General features: G+C 40.6%; 1 protein-coding gene across 1 annotated transcript in view; it reads right to left on the bottom strand.

The window, feature by feature from the left end:
- Positions 1-20436, bottom strand: part of Atp7a (ATPase copper transporting alpha) — a 115540-nt gene that overhangs the window by 5928 nt on the left and 89176 nt on the right. The window contains exons 15-20 of the mRNA XM_059250328.1: positions 19114-19308; positions 12920-13102; positions 11588-11804; positions 2615-2761; positions 2148-2290; positions 270-473 (exon numbers count right to left, since the gene is read on the bottom strand). Coding sequence (XP_059106311.1) covers positions 270-473; positions 2148-2290; positions 2615-2761; positions 11588-11804; positions 12920-13102; positions 19114-19308 — 1089 coding nt within the window. The remainder of the gene's footprint in view (positions 1-269; positions 474-2147; positions 2291-2614; positions 2762-11587; positions 11805-12919; positions 13103-19113; positions 19309-20436) is intronic.

The raw sequence follows: 20436 nt of genomic DNA, 5'->3' as shown, positions 1-20436 counted from the left end.
TCTCTACTTGTCACTGTGTACAGTGGGGATTACATATGCCTTGGGATACAATGTGAAGTCAGTACGAACTTCAGATAGTGCTAAGCCTTGAGGCAAGTTTGGAAGAGGATTGTGTGCTAGTATAAGGACTGAATACTACATAACATGCAGGATCACTACACAGTGTGCCTTACAGCACTACCACTAACCATGTCAGCAATGTCCCACTCCTCAGATTGCAGACACAGGACCTACTCTAGTGTGTAAGGACTGCCCGCTCCAGGACTTACCCTTATCAAAACCACGTCAGCTGCTTCAATGGCTACATCTGTGCCTGTGCCAATGGCAATTCCAACATTTGCCATAGCCAGAGCTGGAGAATCGTTGATTCCATCTCCTACCATTGCTACCCGTTTTCCCTCCTCTTGAAGCTGTTTTACCTTAGCAACTTTATGGGAAGGCAGAACTTCAGCAAACACCTTAGTAATGCCAACCTATGCAAAGAAAAGCAACTCATTTCAGGAAGTAATGCTGAGCACTATACACAAAGCTGAGCTTAGAATAATGCGCCATCATTTTTAACCTGCCAGATGTTTACATTTAAAAGACTGAAAATATCCAGTGATAATGTGGAGAAGTGAGCATTCTTTTTTAATACTTATATATTTTTAATGTTTTGCCTGCGTGTTTGCAAGCACACCAGACATGTGCCTGGTGTTCACAGAGGTCAAAAGAGGGTACTGGATGCCCTGAATTTGGAGTTAAAGATGGTTGTGAGGAAAAAAAGATGGTTGTGAACCACCAATAGGTATTGGGAACCAAACCTAGGTCCTCTGCAAGAGCAGCTAGTTCTCTTAATGGCTGAGCCATATCTACAGCCAATAAGCAATCTTGTGTACTGTCTGTATGTACAGAATGATACTGTCTTCAGGGGGAGAGCATTCATCAAAGTGTGCACATCATCTGCTCTGGAAAATCAACTTTTAACTATATCTGGACAGACTCTTTCATGTCCAAAGATGTCAAGGATATTCATTACTGTCTGTTTACAAAAACAGAAAATTCAAAACCACCTAAATGTCCACCACTAGGGGAATGGTAACATAAATTATAATTCATCCATACTATAGAATTCCATGCAGCAGTCTAGAAGGAATGAAATAATTTTATATGCTAAGACATGAACAAAGAGCTGGGAAATATTGTTATATATAAAAACTACTGAATAAACTATAAAATGAACCAATTAGTGCTGAAAAAGCAGAACTATGTATTTGTATACAGGTATATATGCATACATAAAAGCAAGGGAGGAGAACTTGACAGAGAATGTGGAAATGGTACCAATTCTTTTTTTTCTTTACTGAGAAATTATTTATTCATTTTCCATACCAACCACAGATCCCCGTCTCATCCCTGCTCCTGCTCCGCCCCCTCCCCCGTACAAATTCTTTACAACCTTCATATTCTTACAGAAGAATGTACGCACATATTCCTTCTGTTATTTACTAGAAGAGGACCATCAAGATGGCTCAGTGGGTAAAGGTATTTACCATCAAGCCTGATAAAACCTGAATTTAGTCCCCAGAATCCATACAGTGAAGAAAAGAACAAGCGCCCACAAGTTTGCCCTCTGACCTACGCATTCTGTGGCACATGCATGGACACACACCCCCTATACACATACACACTAGAAGAGGAGAGAAGGCATTCTAATTGAAAAATTCTGGAGGTGAAACACATGTACGGTTAAGAATAATGGTAGGTCAAAGGAAAGAGTCCCGCTGGTGGCATCCAGAATGGATCAGAGAGGAACGTGCATGCAGCTGCTGTCATTTTCACCACAGGTGATGTTGAAGGACTGGCAGCATGGCTGAAACCTCGGTGTATCATTTCAAAGGAAGCATCACCAGAAACCAGTGTGCAGTGTCACTCAAACAGCCCTCAAGCTAAGCGAATACCTTTTCACTTACGTCTGTAACAGACAAGCTCCTTCTACCATACCATGATGATGGTTTTGAAGCAGTTAGGGATAGCTACTTGAAGATAATGCAAACAATAGGTCAGGTGACTTTCTCAGCAATTAAACGGAAGAAAGAAAACGTGTACTTAGAATGAGATGTTGGCACATGTGGCCATCTCAATAACTAAGTAAACCAATTCATTACCTGAGAAGCAATAGAACGGGCTGTTTTACTGTTGTCTCCAGTCATCAGAACTACTTCCAAGCCCATAGATTTCAGAATGTGGACAGCCAGCTCTGCCTCAGGTTTCACAGTATCAGCAATGGCTATCAAGCCACACAGCTCATCTAATACAGGAACAGCAGAAAAACAGATTATGGTGAAAGAAGAATAACACGGCAGAATAAAAGTGCAGAAAGAAATGAATTTTGTTAAGCCATAGAGGGCTTGGTTTAACTCAAAACATTCTGATTCTCCTATCTCAGGCTCCCAAGTACATGTGCCACAACAGCTGGTAAGGAAATCCTTCGTTAATAATAGTCATATTTTGCTAATTTTCAACTTTGTATTCAAGCCTCTTTGGAATAAAACTCATAGTTGAAGTCCTACAGACACATAAAGTAATGACTGAGATCACAATTGTGTCATAGAGTATTTCAGGGAAACTTTACCATCAATTGTCACCAATACAGCAGTTCGACCTTTTCTTTCATGTTCAATCATGGAATCGTCTACATCATTACTTATGACAAGACCATTTCTAATCATCCATTCTCGGTTACCAATGAGGACTTTGTACTGATGAGTATCAACAGCATCTAGAAGTACAGAAAAACCATTTAGTGAGCTTATTTAACCTTTAAATCCATCTTAGGAGGCAAGTTCTTCCTGCCTAACCTTGTAGTCACTATAGTGCATTTTTGGTAGAATATAACCTGTAACAGTGATTTTTCAAGTTTTCTAGGAATACATTCTGCTCTTCCATATACCTCTGAACCCATGTTGCTATCATCACTCAAAGGTCCTTAAGCTTTCTTTCCAAATAGCAAATTCCATCATACTGTTCAAGGGCTAAGGATATAACTCAGTGGCTGAGTACTTGCCTAGCATGAGTAAAGGAAGGCCTAAGTTCAATCTCTAGCAAGATGGGGAGTGGGGATGAGAATGTATTAGTTCAGAGGTTCCCTTTTTACTGAGGTTTTCCCTGTGACTCTAACACAATTCAAACACTTAACTGTGCACCAGTAGATAATGTGGCTACATGTAAATATGCAAATATGTTGATGTCTCATTTTAAACTGGTAACCACTAATTTTAAGTGAGCCTTTTAGTTCTGTTGGGATAGATGTTTGACTGCATGTCCCTAGTTCACTCATTATTTCTTCAAGATGACTATTTGAAATCTCCTCTCCTTTCAAATCCCTTTTCTTCCCTGTTTCCCATCTGAGATGCAAATGCTCCCCCCAATCATAAAAGGACTTCTCATGGCCATACCTCCCCAGCTCCTGTGCCTCCTAGGTGCACATAGATGTTTTCCCTCTGTACCTACTTTTAGAAGGCAATCTCTTTCTCTACCTGTATGCTAGGTCACCCTCCTTTGCCTATTCCAGATCTTCTCTCCTTCATGAATAGTTTTCTATAATCTCTGCTGCATATTGTCCTATCTTTAAAAACGGAAAAAGACTCTCTTGAGCTCACTGCTCTAGCTGTCACATTTCTCTGCTTCTGTGCACAAGACAAGTATTTTCCTTACTAGCTGTCTCTAATTCACCACTTCCCATTTTTTTGTGAACCCACTCAAATAAAGCAGTCTCTACTATTCCAATAAACTATTCCCACAATGCACCAGTGACCTTGACTTCAGTAACCCAGCGAGGTTTGAACAGTTGTTCCAGCAATGATGGAAATGCTCTATACCTGCTGTTTGATTCGATGGCCACTAGCCAACACATGTGGCTATTGAGGGCCAAAATGATCAAAGACCTGGACTTTACATGAAAGTAAATTTTAATTAACTCAAAATTAAATAATCACATGTAACTAGTGACTATAGTACTCAATACCACAGATCTACAAAGCAAATGACTCCAAACTCTGTTTCTTTAATTCAGACTTTTCCCCAGGATCTTCAGGCCCCTGTAGAAAACTGCCTACCTAATAGTCCATTGATATGATATTTCCACTTAGAGAGTTAACAGACATCCAAATGTAACTTTATAAAGCTGGACTCCTGCTCTTGTCTCCAGTATCATTCCTCTTGTCTTCTTTATACTATTTAAATGTTAACTCCATCTATCTAAATGGGCAGATGACTAACTTTGGCATGACTTTGGCTCTTGTGTTTTAATTTTTAAAAATTAATTAGTTTTTATGTGTTATGTGTTTTGTCTGCATATATGTGTGTGCATCATGTGCATGCAGTGCCCATGTCGGTCAGAAAAAGGCATGAGATCCCCAGGGACAGCCGGTTATGAGCTACCATGTGGGTGCTCGGAATTGAACCTGTGTCCTATGGAAGAGTGGCCAATGTTCTTAACTGGTGAGCCATCTCTCCAGTCCATTGACTCTTGTTTTACTTACATTGTAGATATCTAATCTGGTAATTAAATCTTTCAGCTTGCCCTTCAAGGCACATCTGGAATTTGATCATGTTTTACAAACTCTACTGTTATCACACAGGTCTGAGCCATTTGATATGTTTTGCCTGGGTTATGGAAACAGCCCACTAACTCATCTGCCAGCTTCTTTTCTTGTTCCTAACTCCCATCTCCTCCCTCAGTTGTACTGGAGATCAAACCCAGGGCCTCACACACACTAAGCTCAAGGGGAGAAAAGAACTGTTGGAGAGGTATACTATTGAGTTACACCTCTGCCCTCATTGACGATCATTTAAAGTGCTGTCAACAGTCCATAACACACAGTAGATACTCAACAAAAAAGCTATTGAGTGATTTCCTACATGTCAGTTACTTGATATTACATCCATAGACAAATAAAAAGAAGTCATAGAAAAGTAGAAATGGCCAGGAAATAATTATTTTGTAGTGTGTCTCTAATATAATAGAAATGAAGTACAGCTATAATTTAAGAAGAGCAAGTATTTCTATCAGTGTATATATCAGCAAAGGTGTCACTGAAAAAGAGATGGAAATCAGGTCTAGAAAGATAAGCATAAGTCAACAGGGTAGATGTATTTGTGGGTGAGGCCACTGCATGGAGAAAACAGTAAATGAAATGATATAACAAGTAGGAAATGGCAGGCCATAAGCAGTCCCATGGCACACACCCCAAAATACCACAGGCTGCTACCAAGATTATTTGTTGCTCTCTACTGGTAAGGCCCTGTTGCTGAAGACAACACTTACTTATGTCATAGAAGAAGGAAAAGTTCAGCTGGTGCCTAACTAGAAGCTTCACTCCTACTGACTAGTGTTCAGGGTACTAGAAGGTACGTACTAACTATGCGTGCCACTGGAGAAGTAAGGTAGGCCGTCAATATCACCACTCAACAACAAACCTTGCAATCAATCTGCAGCAGTGACCTGCTTGTAAGACATACTAGTGCAACAGTAGTACAAGTGTTACGGGAGGGACTTGACCACTTTTTGATCAGATCTAAGGCTTACCCCATGAGATGGAACCAATACCTGGCACTACTAAAGTGGCCAAGACCCTGAGACTAGATAGATCATGGATGAGGGAAAGGCTAAGGTTATTATTTTGCTAAAGAATCAGGAATAAAATGACTCTTAATGACATACTGCAATACCCACAGATCAATCAGCACCTTACTCGATCCACATCAGAGAAGCTTCTTGCAGAAGATGGAAATTAACACAGAGACCCACAACTGGACAATATGCAGAGAGTGAGAGACTTTGGACTACCCAGTCTTAAATGGAACGTCTTTATCAACACCCTCCCCTCAAGGCTCAGGGATCTATGCAGAAGACGAAGCAGAAATATTTAAGAGTCAAAGGTGATGGATGACTCCAAGGAAACAGTGCCTTCCAGACATAACAGGACCTTTGCACATATGAACTCAGACTGTGGCAGGATACACAAGACCTGCACAGGTTCAAGCGAGATGGGGTCCTACTCCTAACCAAGAAGCTAACTGCAATTGCTACCCATTGTCAAAGGAAAAGTCAGTTTTCTCCAAACAAGTGTCATCAGTATATACATCAACCACACTCTAGGGCAGACCCTGTTCCCAACACAAAATTAACTCAATAGTATTTATGTGGACTTTTTGTTTCATTTTGCTTTGTTTGGGCATTTTTTGTCTTATTGCTTTGATGTTTCTTTTTCGTGTTTTTGTTTTTTGAAAGAGAGAAAGAATATAGTTGAGTAGGTAGGGAGGTAGGGAAGGTCTAGGAGGAGTTGTGGGGGGGAATACGATAAAAATACATGAAAAATTTTCAAGACAAAAGTAATAAAAGATTAAATGGGAGGAGGAACTACAGGTAGATAACTAATAGCACTAGAACATAGAGCACAAGTGGAGCATCAGGGAGAGACAGATGAGTAATGAGGAAGGCAAGAGACCAACTAGAGCAGAGCAGACACCAAAGTCCTGAACGAGTGAGAACACTGAAAACAAGGACTCTGAGCGGCTCACAGTGTGCAAGCCTTGCAACAACACTCAGGAAGCAGAGGTAACTGGATCTCTGTGAGTTTGAGGCTAGCCTGGTGGACATAGTGAACTATTTCAGAGCAGCCAAGGGTACATAGTGAGAACTTATCTCAAAACAAACAAATAAAAATCACAGATCCTTAATTAAGATCCATGGAAGGGCTCTAGGAAATAACGGAACCTTTTAAACCAGACATAATAATAACTTATTATGGGGGTGATCCACAACTTCCAGCACATTCATTCAAAAAAACATAAGTCAAAAACAGGCAGCCAGGCAGGTTGGTGTACACCTTCAATCCCAGCACTCTGGAGGTGGAGGCAGGCAGAACTCTATGAGTTCAAGGCCAGCCTGGTCTACAAATTGAGTTCCAGGACAGCCAGGGCTGTTACACAGAGAAACCTTGTCTCAAAACCAGCCCTGCAAAACCCCACAAACAATAAAAAAAAAATCAGACAATAAACCACTAAAATAAAGTCATAGGTCAAAAAGGTAGTATGATCAGATTTGCATTTCAGCAAAATCACTTGGGCACAAATGGCTGGGGAGGTTTGGGAACACTTAGGTAAGTAGATCATGGTTGATTGACCAACATGACACCCAAGAAATACATCTCCACCAGAGATACAGAATTTGGAGTGGTAATGAAAACCTGTAGGTGATGAAATAAAGTGATAGGAAGCCAGGAGGCACATAGCTTTAATCCCAGCACTCAAAACAAAAGAAATAAGAGATAGGTATGAATGACATTGTATAGAGGAAAGAATGGAAAATGAGAAGAAAGTCAAAGACCAAGTAAATCATTGAGGCTATCTAATACTCAAATCAAAGAAAAATTAGAAGGAATGCCCAAGGAGGGGAAAGAAGAATCCAGAGATAACTGACATGCATTCAGAGGATAAAGGAGTTTTTGGAGGAATGCATAACCAATATCCTCAGCTGCCTTGTGAGGTCATGCGGAATGCAGAGTGGGGAGCAAGTACTGGAGTGGGCTTTGGGGTCCCCAATCCTAAGAGACTGTTTTATAGTGTGAACGGAGCAGGAGTGGTTTTGTAATGAACTGATACATGCCTCTGGAGTAAGTGAGTGAATTCAACAAGTCTAGACTACTCTGTCTTGAAGTTTCAGGGAAATAGAGTGGGTTTTGATGGAAGAAGTGTTTATATGTTTTAGAGACACTACACCAGGAAGAGACATGGAATATAAAGAAGCAAGGGGCCATAACAGAGGGAAGCCCCTGAGGAATTCAGAGAAAGTAGGATCTAGAGAAGAGACAAAGATACTTGTTAGCAAGATGAGGAATATCTCCTCTCATGAAAAAGTAATGACCATCTGGGAAAAAAGACAAACAAAAATAAAGAACACTGCCTGAGAACTCTAATTTTCTATGGGATAAATAAGGTAATCTGCAGAGAAGAGAAAGAGGAGGACCACAAGATTTTGTGAAAGATGTACAATTTCAACCAGCTATAGAAAGAAATAAGAGAAAGATCATAGAAGATCAGCTCAGACTTATCTTCATCACCCTAGAGTCATTAGTTGTTGTAGTAGTTTGAATGTAATTAGTCCCCATAATCTCATAGGAAGTAGCACTATTAAGAGGTATGGCTTCGTTGGAGTTGGTATGGCCTTGTTGGAGGGAGTATTTCACTGTGGGGGGTGGGCTTTGAGGTTTCATATGTTCAAGATACTGCCCAAGGTCTCAGTCGACTTCCTGTTGCCTGTATGATGTAGGACTTTCAGCTACTCCTCCAGTACCATGTCTGCCTGCATGCTGCTATGCTCCCTGCCATGATGATAACAGATTGAACCTCTGAAACTGTAAGTGAGCCCCCTCAAATAAATGTTTGCTTTATGAGTTGCCATGTTCACAGTGTCTCTTCACAGCAATAAAAACCCTAACTAAGCCATGCAGTGGTGGTGCACGCCTTTAATCCCAGCACTCAGGAGGCAGAGCCAGGCAGATATCTGTGAGTTCGAGGCCAGCCTGGTCTACAGAGCAAGATCCAGGACTGGCACCAAAACTACACAGAGAAACCGTGTCTTGAAAAACCAAAACCAAAAAAAAAAAAAAAAAGACCCTAACTAAGACAAGTCAGTAAGCACAGTTAGCAAATGTTTCTGAGTAACAGTGATGTCCTAAGAAGGCCTGTGGTAAAATTGGATTGGATGAAATGCAATTATGCTGTCCATTTTTTTCTTATACAATAGCTTGAGGTTATATACAATTAGCCATCTGAAACCCAGGATAGCTAAAGGAATCCTGAGGATGAAGGAAGCACCATCCCTGATTTCAAGCAGTACTACAAAGCAATAGTAATAAAAACTTCATGGTATTAGAAAAAAACAGATATGTTGATCAATGGAATCAAATTGAAGACCCAGACATAAATCCACATTCCTATGGACACCTGATTTTTTTTTTATAAATAAGCCAGAAATATACAATGGAAAAAAGAAAGCATCTTCACCAAATGGTGCTGGTCAAAATGGATGTTGGCATGTAGAAGAATGCAAATAGATCCATATCTATCACCCAGAACAAAACTCAAGTCCAAGTGGATCAAACACCTCAACATAAAACCAGACACACCGAACCTGGTAGAAGAGAAAGTGGGGAATAGCTTTGAACACATTGGCACAGGAAACAACTTCCTGAACAGAAGACTAATAGCACAGGCACTGACATCAACAATTAATAAATGGGACCTCATGAAACTGAAAAACTTCTGTAAGGCTAAGGACACCATCACAAGTGGCAGCCTACATAACAGGAAAAGATTTTCATCAACTCCACATCTGACAGAGAACTAATACCTAAAATATATATATAAAAAAACTCAAGAAAATGGGTATCAAAAAATAATAATCCAATTAAAATGGGGAACAGATCTAAATAGAGAATTTCAATAGATGAATCTCAAATGGCTAAGAATCACTTAAAGAAATGTTCAACATCCTTACCCATCAGGCAGGGAAATGCAAATCAAAACTACTTTGAGATTCCATCTTATACCTGTCAGAATGGCTAAGATCAATAACACAAGTGACAGCTCATGCTGGCAAGGATGTGGAGCAAGGGAACACTCCTCCATTGCTGGTAGGAGTGCAAATGTGTACAGCCACTATGGAAATCAATATGGCGGTTTCTCAGAAAATTGAGAATCAATCTACCTCAAGGCCCAGCTATACCTGATTCTTGGGCACATACCCAAAGGACTCTCTATCCTGCGACAAGGACATTTGCTCTACTATGTTCATTATGGCTATCTTTATTCATAATAGCCAGAAACTGGAAACAACCTCTATGTCCATCACCAGAAGAATGGATAAACAAAATGTACAATATTTACACAATGGAGCATTATTACCTAGCTGTTAAAAAATGGCACGAAATTTGCAGGCAAATGTGTGGAACTAGAAAAAAATCATCCCGAGTGAGGTAACAAACTCAGAAAGACAAATATTGTGTGTATTCACTTATAAGTGGATATTAGCTGTTAAATAAATGATAGCCAAGCTATAATTCGTAGTCTCAGAGAGGTTAGGTATAGAGGAGGGGTCCAGGAAGACTGCATGGATCTCCTCGGGAAGGGGAAATAGAATAGATTTTGCAGGTGGGGAAGGGAGTGGGAGGGATCAGGTGCTGGTTGGAGATGGGATGGAAGGAGAGAGTGTGGGGAAAGATGGCTAGAATTTGGGAGCAGCTGGAGTGTGGTGTGGAAACCTAGTGCAGTGGAAGCTTCCTAAAATCTGAGGGTGATCCTACTGAGGACTCTTGGCAATGGGGGATATAGAGTCTAAACTGGCCATCTCTTTTAGCCAGGCAAGGCTTCCAGTGGTGGGACTGGGTTCCATTTGGTTGAGTTGTTGGCTAAAGGGGTGCCATGGAGATCCCTAAACAACACAGGCTGATGCTAGGACAGAGAGTTGCTCTCCAAAAACTGACAGCAGGGCCCCATTGCCAAGGGCAGCATCCACACAGCTCATTGAACACGGAGAAGCTGAGCTGGTGCCTCCATGGAGCCCTCACCCCTACATCCTAGTTTCTTTGGTACAGGAAGGTACTCTGCAGGCTACTGAAAGAGAAATGTGGACAGCAACCCAGCCACAAAACCTTTGACCTACAATCTATCCTGTCTGCATAATGTCTTATTTAACTTGAAGCCTACTCTAGGAGAGAGAACCCATGCCCAACACTGCTTGATGGCCAGGAACAGGAAATTGGATAGCCCAGAGACCTAGGGTAGAACCAAACATGACTAGTCTAAAAGAATCAATAAAATAATTCCTAAAGATATTCTGCTATACTCATTCATCAGTGCCTTGTTCAGTCGTCATCAGAGAGGCTTCCTCCAGCAGCATATGGGAGCAGATGCAGAGACCTGTAGCCAGACATTACGTAGAGCAAGAGTCTAAATTGGAGGGCTTCATTGGGTTCCTCCCCTCAGAGCTTAGGGAATCCCACAGGGTGGGGGCAGAAAGACTGTAGGAGTCAGAGGGGATGGAGGATACCAGGGGAATACCGCCCACTAAATCAACTAAGCAGGGCTCATATGGGCTCACAGAGACTGAAGCAGCAAGCAAAGGGCCAGTACCAAGTCGTCTGTCTGTTATGGCTGTTAGCTTGGTGTTTTTGTGGGACTCCTACTGCAGGAGCAGATATGTCTGACTCTTTTGCCTGCTCTTGGGACTCTTCCTCCCATTGGGTTGCCTTGTCGAGCTTTGGTGTGGGGCTTTTGCCTTGTCTTATTGTATTTTGTTTTGTTGTGTTTGGTTGCTGCTCCTGGAGGCCTCCTCTTTTCTGATGGGAATTGGAGAGGGTGTTGATCCAGGGTAGAAGGGAGGTAGGGGCAGATGGAAGGAGTGGAGGTGGAGGGTACTGTGGTCAGGATGTATTGTATGAAAGAAGAATTTATTTTCATTAAAAAAAAGAATAAGAAAATTTCAAACCAAACAAAAGATATCAACAAAAATCTAAAAACTACTACAAAGAAATCAGCTTACTTGAGAGATGAGCATCAATAATCATAGAAGATGAAGTTGACGACTGTTCATTAATTGCATCAATTTGAACCAGGGATGCATTTTTAATGTTATTTTCTTCTACTTTCAAGTTACTCTTATGTAGCAAACCTTCAATATTGGTGACTTTACAGCTAATACCACAGCCTGGTACAACCTGGAAATCTGTGCAGGTACCCAAGGTTTCAGTGTCCAGCTCCTAACAAATGGAAACACAACACAATAAATAAGCAAATAAACAGATAAACAAATAAATAAATAAATGGTGTAATAATTTTTAATTAAAAGAACAGTGTTGGTAAGTATATAAGAAGACAGGAACTCAAAACTTTGGGTGAAGGTACAAACTGATACAATCGTTTGTATGGATGTTAGTAATAGTCATGAAAAATGAAAATTTAAGCATCCTTTGACCTAGCAATTGCATTGATAGATTTTTTTTTTTTTTGCGGGGGTAGTTTGGGACAGGATTTTTTTTTTTTTTTTTGCTTTTTCGAGACAGGGTTTCTCTGTGTAGCTTTGCGCCTTTCCTGGGACTCACTTGGTAGCCCAGGCTGGCCTTGAACTCACAGAGATCCGCCTGCCTCTGCCTCCCGAGTGCTGGGATTAAAGGCGTGCGCCACCACCGCCCGGCTTGGGACAGGATTTTTTTGTATAGCTCTTGCTGTCCTGAAACTAGATCTGTAGACCAGACTGGCCTGGAACTCACAGAGCTCCACCTGTCTCTGCCTCCCGGGTGCTGGGATTAAAGGCATGTGCCACCACTGTCTGACTAATACATATTACTTCTATTTTAATGTTTTATGTCAAACAGGGTTACTGTGTGATAAGATCAGAGTGCATTTTTTTTTTCGAGACAAGGTTTCTCTGTGCAGCTTTGGAGCCTTTCCTGGAACTTACTCTGTAGCTCCAGCTGGCCTCAAACTCACAGAGATCCACCTGCCTCTGCCTCCCAAGTGGGATTATTAAAGGCGTGCGCCACTGCCGCTGGCCTCAAACTTACTATGTAATGAAGATGACCTTGAACTTCTGACCTCCTGTCTCTACCTCCTAAATTCTCAGATTAAAGTCATGGGATAACATGCTCACTTTATTAGTGCTGGGTATCAAACCCTGGGCCTCAAGCATCTAAGCAAGCACTATACCAACTGAGCTACATTCCCGGCCCCAACATATTCAATTAAATAATAAAATACAATTCTCTTTATCCTCATACTCATTATATACAAAAATTATAGTCAAAAGCCAGTCCAGATTTGGTCTGGATCATTCCCATATGAAATGGCAACATGAATATGAAATATAAAATTGTACCTGCTTGCAGTATTTGGTTACAGCTGCTCCTAAAGGGTGTTCGCTGTTACTTTCGGCAGTTCCCACAATGGCCAGGATCTTATTGCGTGGTATCCTGTTACTTTCCACTAAAACCTTTACTTGATTCACTACTGGGGTTCCATGGGTAATTGTTCCAGTCTTATCAAATACTACTACCTTTACCTGGAGAAAAGATTAAAAAGACAATGTACCCACATGACATCATCTTCCCAGAAATGAGAGACAGATTTATTTGTAAAAGACTGCTATTTCATTTTTTAATAAACTGGCCTTTGGCTTCACAACTTCGTCAACTGATCATCTTTGGGTGAACAAAAGACATATTAAGAAATATTCGGGGGCTGGAGAGATGGCTCAGAGGTTAAGAGCACTGGCTGCTCTTGCAGAGGTCCTGAGTTCAATTCCCAGCAACCACATGGTGGCTCACAACCATCTATAATGAGATCTGGTGCCCTCTTCTGACCTGCGGTCATACATGCTGTATACACAATAAATAAATAAATCTTTAAAAAAAAAAAAAAGAAAGAAATATTCTTGTAGCAACCAATTTCCCTACCCAACAGTTAAGTTTTAATCCTGTTAAATGTATGTGAATTTATGTTAAACAACTAGAGCCGTTAGTTATGGGTTGGCTGTTAATAGGTAATTAATAGATGCCACTGGTGCATCTAGGGAAAACACAAAGGCTTTCAATACTAATAATTATAGATCTATTGGAGAAATCTGGGTAGAGAGCCGATGACTAAGAGAAAATGTAATTATTAGGCTGAAGGGAACCCAGCTGGATTGCTTGCCTTGAATAGGTCTTGGTTAATAACTTGGGCTGGTAAGAGGAAGCTCAGGAAAGCAGTTTGAGAAAGTTATGCCACATAGGAAAAGGAAAAAATTTGGAAAGACCATGCTTACTTCACCATAAACTAAGAATGAGTACCTTGCAGACTTAACAGCCCAATGAACCAATATAAAGAAGATAAGAATAAGCTGGGCAGTGGTGGCACTCAGGAGGCAGAGCCAGGCGGATCTCTGTAAGTTCGAGGTCAGCCTAAGCTACAGAGTGAGGTCCAGGAAAGGTTCCAAAGCTACACAGAGAAACTCTGTCTCAAAAAACAAAACAAGCCGGGTGGTGGTGGTGGTGGTGGCGGCGGCGGTGCATGCCTTTAATCCCAGCACTCGGGAGGCAGAGCCAGGCTAGCCTGGTCTACAGAGTTAGTCCAGGACAGGCTCCAAAGCTACAGAGAAACCCTGTCTCGAAAAACCAAACAAAAACAAAAACAAAAACAAAACAAAACAAAAGGTAAGAATAACATTCAGAGAATGTTGTAGAGTATTATTTTAAGGTGTGTTACATTTGTTTATGCTCTGGAACATTTGTTTAATGATGCAAAAATGTGTTGTATTTGTTTATGTTGCATCAGTTTAACTCTGTGAAGTTGTGTTGCAGTGCCTGTCTAAAATACCTGCTTGGTTGGATAAAGAGCTGAATGGACAATAGCAAGGGAGGAAAAAGGATAGGTGGGGCTGGCAGGCAATGAGAATAAATAGAAGGAGAAATCTAGGAGAAAGAGAAGAAAGAGAACAAGGGGAGATGGACTATAGGGGAGAGCTACTCAGTCACACAGTCAGCCAAGGAATAAGAAAGAAAGAAAAGACATACAGAGACTGAGAAAGATAAAAGCCCAGAGGCAAAAGGTGGATGGGATAATTTAAAGTTAAGTAAAGCTGGCAAGAAACAAGCCAAGCTAAGGCTGGGCATTTATAATTAAGAATAAGCCTCCATGTGTGATTTATTTGGGAGTTGGGTGGCGGGGTTCCAAAGAGCCAAAAGAATAAAAAACAACCAACTACATTTTGGCATACCAACGTGGGACTCTTGAATTTCCATAGGGCCTGAGAAAGCTAGAAAAAGAAAAAGAAAAAAAAAAACACGGCTCCTTTAAGAGGCGCTGCTGTTCAGCTGGCAGCACTAAATTGAAACAGTAAGCTAAGTAAAAACTGCTTGTGGCAGCACAGGTACCAGCTTCCTACAACTAGGAAGGTTGAATGCAGTTTCTGGTCATGCACCTCTGACAGGACCTTGAGCTTTAGGCTTGACAGAGCCAGCCAATAGAACAGTGCAGAGGACTCAGCTGTAGCTTAGCAGTTTAAAGTTTGCTCACATGGTCAAAAAAGGCTAAAAGATACACAGTAAAAGAGGTCCAGATGGAAAAACCTCTAAAAAGGTTCCAGTGTGTTTTGCAATGTGCGTAGGTTTAAGAAAGAAATAAAAAGAGTACGGATAAGTCATAGAAAGAAAGAAATAGTTTTAAAATAATAAAGTCTTTAAAGAGAAGTAAAGTAATATTAAAAAGAGTAAGCCATGTAATGATGAAAAATACACAGGGAGTCTGGATCCTGAATGTTATTGTGTTAATTTTGAATTTTTTTTGAAAGCTGATGAGCAAAATACAGCTGCTAGCAGACATGGGTGTGTGAACTGGACTGAAAAACTGAACCAATCTAGAAACTTTAGGGCTATTTTAACTTTAAAAAAGTAAAAATATATATTTGTCAAATGGAAGTAAAAAATGCTTTGGAGTTTTGTTCCCATAGGAGATGAGAGGCTATGGATTTCTTCAGGAACAATATTGATCAGGTGTGATCAAGGAAGACCTCCTAAAATGTGACAGGTGGTATCTATCAACAAAGGTTTTTGCTGGTCTTTCCAGGACTTGATCATTATCTCAAATTTTCTCTGGGACCCTAAAAATACTTCATCCACAGACAGCAGGGAGCAGTTTGGAGAACACAACGTCCACATTCCCAACAGGGGTGTGGGAGGTTTTTGGTTATTTGGTGGGTTATGGATGTTTGTTATACTTAGGGGAATATAGGAATATAGGATAAAAAAGACAACTATTAATCTCAGATATTTTGCATTGGCATGGATTCTGTATATTGATACAAATTTAAAGTTATTTTTGTTATACTGAATGTATGTTTTTACTCTTGTTTGGGGTATTGTGCTTATGCAGTTCATTTGAAAATGCAATGTATAATTGAGAAATGAGGTTGGTGATTAATCTATAATAATCAAATTGGTAGTCATATTAGGTATGTTTTCAAGGTTAAACAGGTATACTTTATTTATTTATTTTGGTTTTTTGAGACAGGGTTTCTCTGTGTAGCTTTGTGCCTTTCCTGGAACTCACTCTGTAGACCAGGCTGGCCTCAAACTCACAGAGATCTGCCTGGCTGGGATTAAAGGCATACACCACCACCGCCCGGCCCAAACAGGTATACTTTAAACAGATAGATGGTCTTCATATAATTGAAAGACCTATAGAATATGGCATTTAAAATGTTTTGTTAACTTGAGGTTTTTCATGACAATGAGACACATCTGCTCCTGGCAGCACAATTTACTACAGAGATGATGGGCATTGAAGAAACTCCTTATGGAGTTTGCTTTCATTGTGGCAAGGTTAGCCACTGGGTAAAGAAACTGCTCTTGCCTTTGACTGCTGAAAATGTGCTGTGCAGACTAGACATACAGAACACACAAGAAAAAGACTGTTAATTGCTGTGGGATGGTCTGTATGTCAAATTGCTCTGATTGGTCAATAAATAAAACACTGATTGGTCAGCAGCTAGGCAGGAAGTATAGGCGGGACTAACAGAGAGGAGAAAAGAAAGAACAGGAAGGCAGAAGGAGTCACTGCCAGCCGCTGCCAGGACAAGCAGCATGTGAAGATGCCAGTAAGCCACGAGCCACGTGGCAAGGTATAGATTTATGGAAATGGATTAATTTAAGATGTAAGAACTAGATAGCTAGAAGCCTGTCAGTTTGTAAGCAACGTAAGTCTTTGTGTTTACTTGGTTGGGTCTGAGCGGCTGTGGGACTGGCAGGTGACAAAGATTTGTCCTGACTGTGGGCAAGGCAGGAAAACTCTAGCTACAGTTGATCATTGCCAAAACAAGGCAGGACAGTCCTTCAAAATTCCTGCTTCACAGAAGAGTCTGCCAGATATTCTGCAGGAAACAGAGGAAAGTGACTGATGAAATTTGCCAACACAAGGCAGGGCAGTCCTTCAAATTTCCTGCTTCACTGAAAAGTCTGCCAGATATTCCGGGCCTGTAGGTTAAAGATGGATGCCCCAATGTAGCAGAGGAACTTTGAGTGACTGTCCAGGCAACCAAATGTCTCCATTGTTAGGTAATACTACACCCTTCTGGGTCTTTGATGGAGTAGAAGAGTAGATAGTTAAGAGTTGTAGTTTTCCTTAGTCATGATAGAAAGTAAATTAGGTATAAAACATTGGAATCACTAAGTTATGATAGATAATGCATTATTTTCTCTGAATATGCTAACTACAAATGGACAGAATATTGTGAACGTAATTCTTACTTGATGACTATTTTTGTTGTGTATAGTTTTACTATGTTAAAGTTAAAACCTTCCTTTTCATTTAGACAAAAAGGGGGAAATGTAGAATATTAGTTTAAGGTGTGTTACATTTGTTTATGCTCTGGAACATTTGTTTAATGATGCAAAGACGTGTTGCATTCCTTATGTTGCATTTGTTTAACTCTGTGAAGCCGTGTTACTTGGCCTGTCTAAAACACCTGATTGGTCTAATAAAGAGCTGAATGGCCAATAGCAAGGTAGGAGAAAGGATAGGTAGGGCTTCCAGGCAGAGAGAATATATAGAAGGAGAAATCTGGGAGGAAAAGAAGGAGTGAGAAAAGGAGGAGGATGCAAGTGGCCAGCCACCCAGCTACACAGCAAGCAATGGAGTAAGAAAGAAAGATATACAGAAATAGAAAAAGGGGAAAGCCCATGGGCAAAAGGTTGATGGGAAAATTTAAGTTAAAAAAGCTGGCAAGAAACAAGCCAAACTACAGTCAGGCATTCATAAGTAAAAATAAGTCTCTATGTGTGATTATTTGGGAGCTGGGTGGCGGGCCCCTCAAAGAATAAAAAAAGCAAAAATAGCCAACAACAAAAGCATCATTTTAGACAAGAGAAAAACTGCTGTAAAGGGTATCATGGAAAGAACAGAGGAAAACAGAACATGAAATTACAGATAAGACAACAGCGTTGTCAATATTAATTTCTTGGCTTTGATAAATGTACTGTGGTCACATAAGGAAGCGTCCTTGTTCTTTGGATAGGTGCTCAACAGCTTCAAAAAAAGGGAACCCTTATCTTTGGGCTTGAAATTATGTCATTTTTTTCTATAAAAATTACTAGCCTGGGAACTGGAGAGATGACTCGGTGGTTAAAAGCACTTGTGCTCTTGCAGAGGACCCCAGTTCAGTTCCTAGCACCCATGTGGAGCAGCTCACAACAACCTGTAACTCTAGTTCTAAGGGATCTGACACATCCTTCTGGCCCCACAGGTACTCATACATATGGATAAAAATAAAAACTAATCTTTAAAAAAATTCCTTAGGGCTGGAGAGATGGATTAGTGGTTAAGAACACTAGCTGCTCTTCCAGAGGGCCCAAGTTTGGTTCCAAACACCCACATGGCACCTCACAACTGTTTATTACTTCAGTACCATGGGGATCCAACACTGTCTTCTAGCCTCTGCAGGCATGTGGTACATGGACATACATGCAGGCAATATACCCATACACGTTTTAAAAAGTCCTAGCCTGTATGTGTGTGTGTGTGTGTGTGTGTGTGTGTGTGTGTAATGCTAGCTATTCAAGGTTGCAGACTCGTTCTAAGCCATGTGTTCTGTATCCTCCATGCATCTATATATGTTTTATATCACTGTAATAAGATTGTATTAGTGGGAGCATGGCTTCAGTTGAAGTCCTAACTGCAAACTGCCAGCTGGTGGCAGTAAAGGCACTGCCACAGCAGGTGCAGCTCCCATAGAGTCAGAACCCTGGGAAGCCCTGGCAGATTTTCCAAGGCAAGTACTGGAGACTTGGGTTTGAACTACAGGTTCTCCATTCAGGGTCTGCTGTGAGAGAATGGCTGAAGGAGTATGATTAGAGATCTTACATAACTAAGGCAAATCTGAAGGAGAACCAACATCACAGCTTTCCTACTTCAATCCTCAGGGTAGTCCCAGAATTGCTCAGCCTAGGAACCACGTGCAAAGAACTAAGAACCCTATTTCTCAATAGCGGTGCGAGTGTAAGTTTGGATAGTGCAATTTTCAGTTCTGGAGACTCTTACCTTATGAGCCATCTCCAGTGGCTCCCCACCTTTGATAAGTATCCCATTCTGAGCACCAACTCCTGTGCCCACCATCACAGCAGTTGGAGTTGCTAGTCCCAGGGAACAGGGACATGCAATACACAGAACTGTAATAGAGGCTTGGAAAGCAAAGCGTATTATGGTTTCTGTTCGTGAGATGCTTCTATTGTAGCCCTTTAGAAGAAAGACATGCGCTTTGGTTATTCATTTACAGTTAGAGCGTGCAAAACAAAATAAAGCTCACCCCTGTTTAAAGAACTCCAGTGTCAAAATCACACATTCTACCTAGCTACTGACATACATTTCCTTACTAATAATCAACATGAACACTGGTTAACAAGTGATAGTCTTAAAGTAAAAACTTCATTTTTGATGATTCCAGAGTTACTAACTATGGAGAAAAATAAGGAACACAGAATTCCACAATTCTTCTATATCTAGAAGAACTATTAGCAACACAATTCTCAATAAATTTGGCCTTGAACAAATTCTGATTCTCTGATACTGAGGCCATAGGTTAGACACCATACAAAATTTTAAAGACAATAACTTAAATATTCATTTTCGAGAACCAAATGGCTAGCTGACAAAAGTACTTGCTATGCAAGCCTCCCAACCAACCTCAGTTCAGTTCCAAGAAATTACAGAGGAAACAAAACCAACTTTTCAAAGCTGTTCTCTGTCCTCCACATACATACATGTGGGGGCATGTTCCAACATTCACATATAGACGTCCCACACACAGAGTAAGTGAAATAAAGATTAAAAGTTTTAAAGAGGCTTATGATATGGCTTAGTGGTTAGGATCACTTACTACTCTTGAAGAAGACCCAAATTCAGTCCCCAGAACCTATATGTGGTAACTCACAAGTACCTCTAACTTCAGCTTCAAGGGCTCTGACCACTCTTCTGGTCTCCACGGCCACTTGCACTCACATGCATATTTCCATACAAAGATACACACATTTATGCATAATTAAAGATAAGTCTTTAAAATATTTAAAATAGAAAGTTAGAAGGGATTTTCATAAATATCTAGGCTTAGACTTTCGTATACATCATATATGAATGTTTTCACATAATGTTGTGTGCTCTCATGTATATGAATTCAAATCTTTTAACTTAGGCATTATTATCCCTACTTTGCAACTGACAAAAAGAGAAGGTGAGTATAAGTTTATATATCTAAAGTGAGGGATCACTGGATCTACATCCACCAAAATGAATTTCACTCCCTTTGTGACTTCTGACTGAAGAATGGCAAATGGCATTTCAATGCATCTTTTCTCACATTTGGAGGAA

Source organism: Peromyscus eremicus, chromosome X, assembly GCF_949786415.1.
Source record: "Peromyscus eremicus chromosome X, PerEre_H2_v1, whole genome shotgun sequence".
Taxonomy (NCBI): Eukaryota; Metazoa; Chordata; class Mammalia; order Rodentia; family Cricetidae; genus Peromyscus; species Peromyscus eremicus.
Note: the sequence above shows the minus strand (reverse complement) of the source record. Positions and strands in the feature narration are given on the sequence as shown.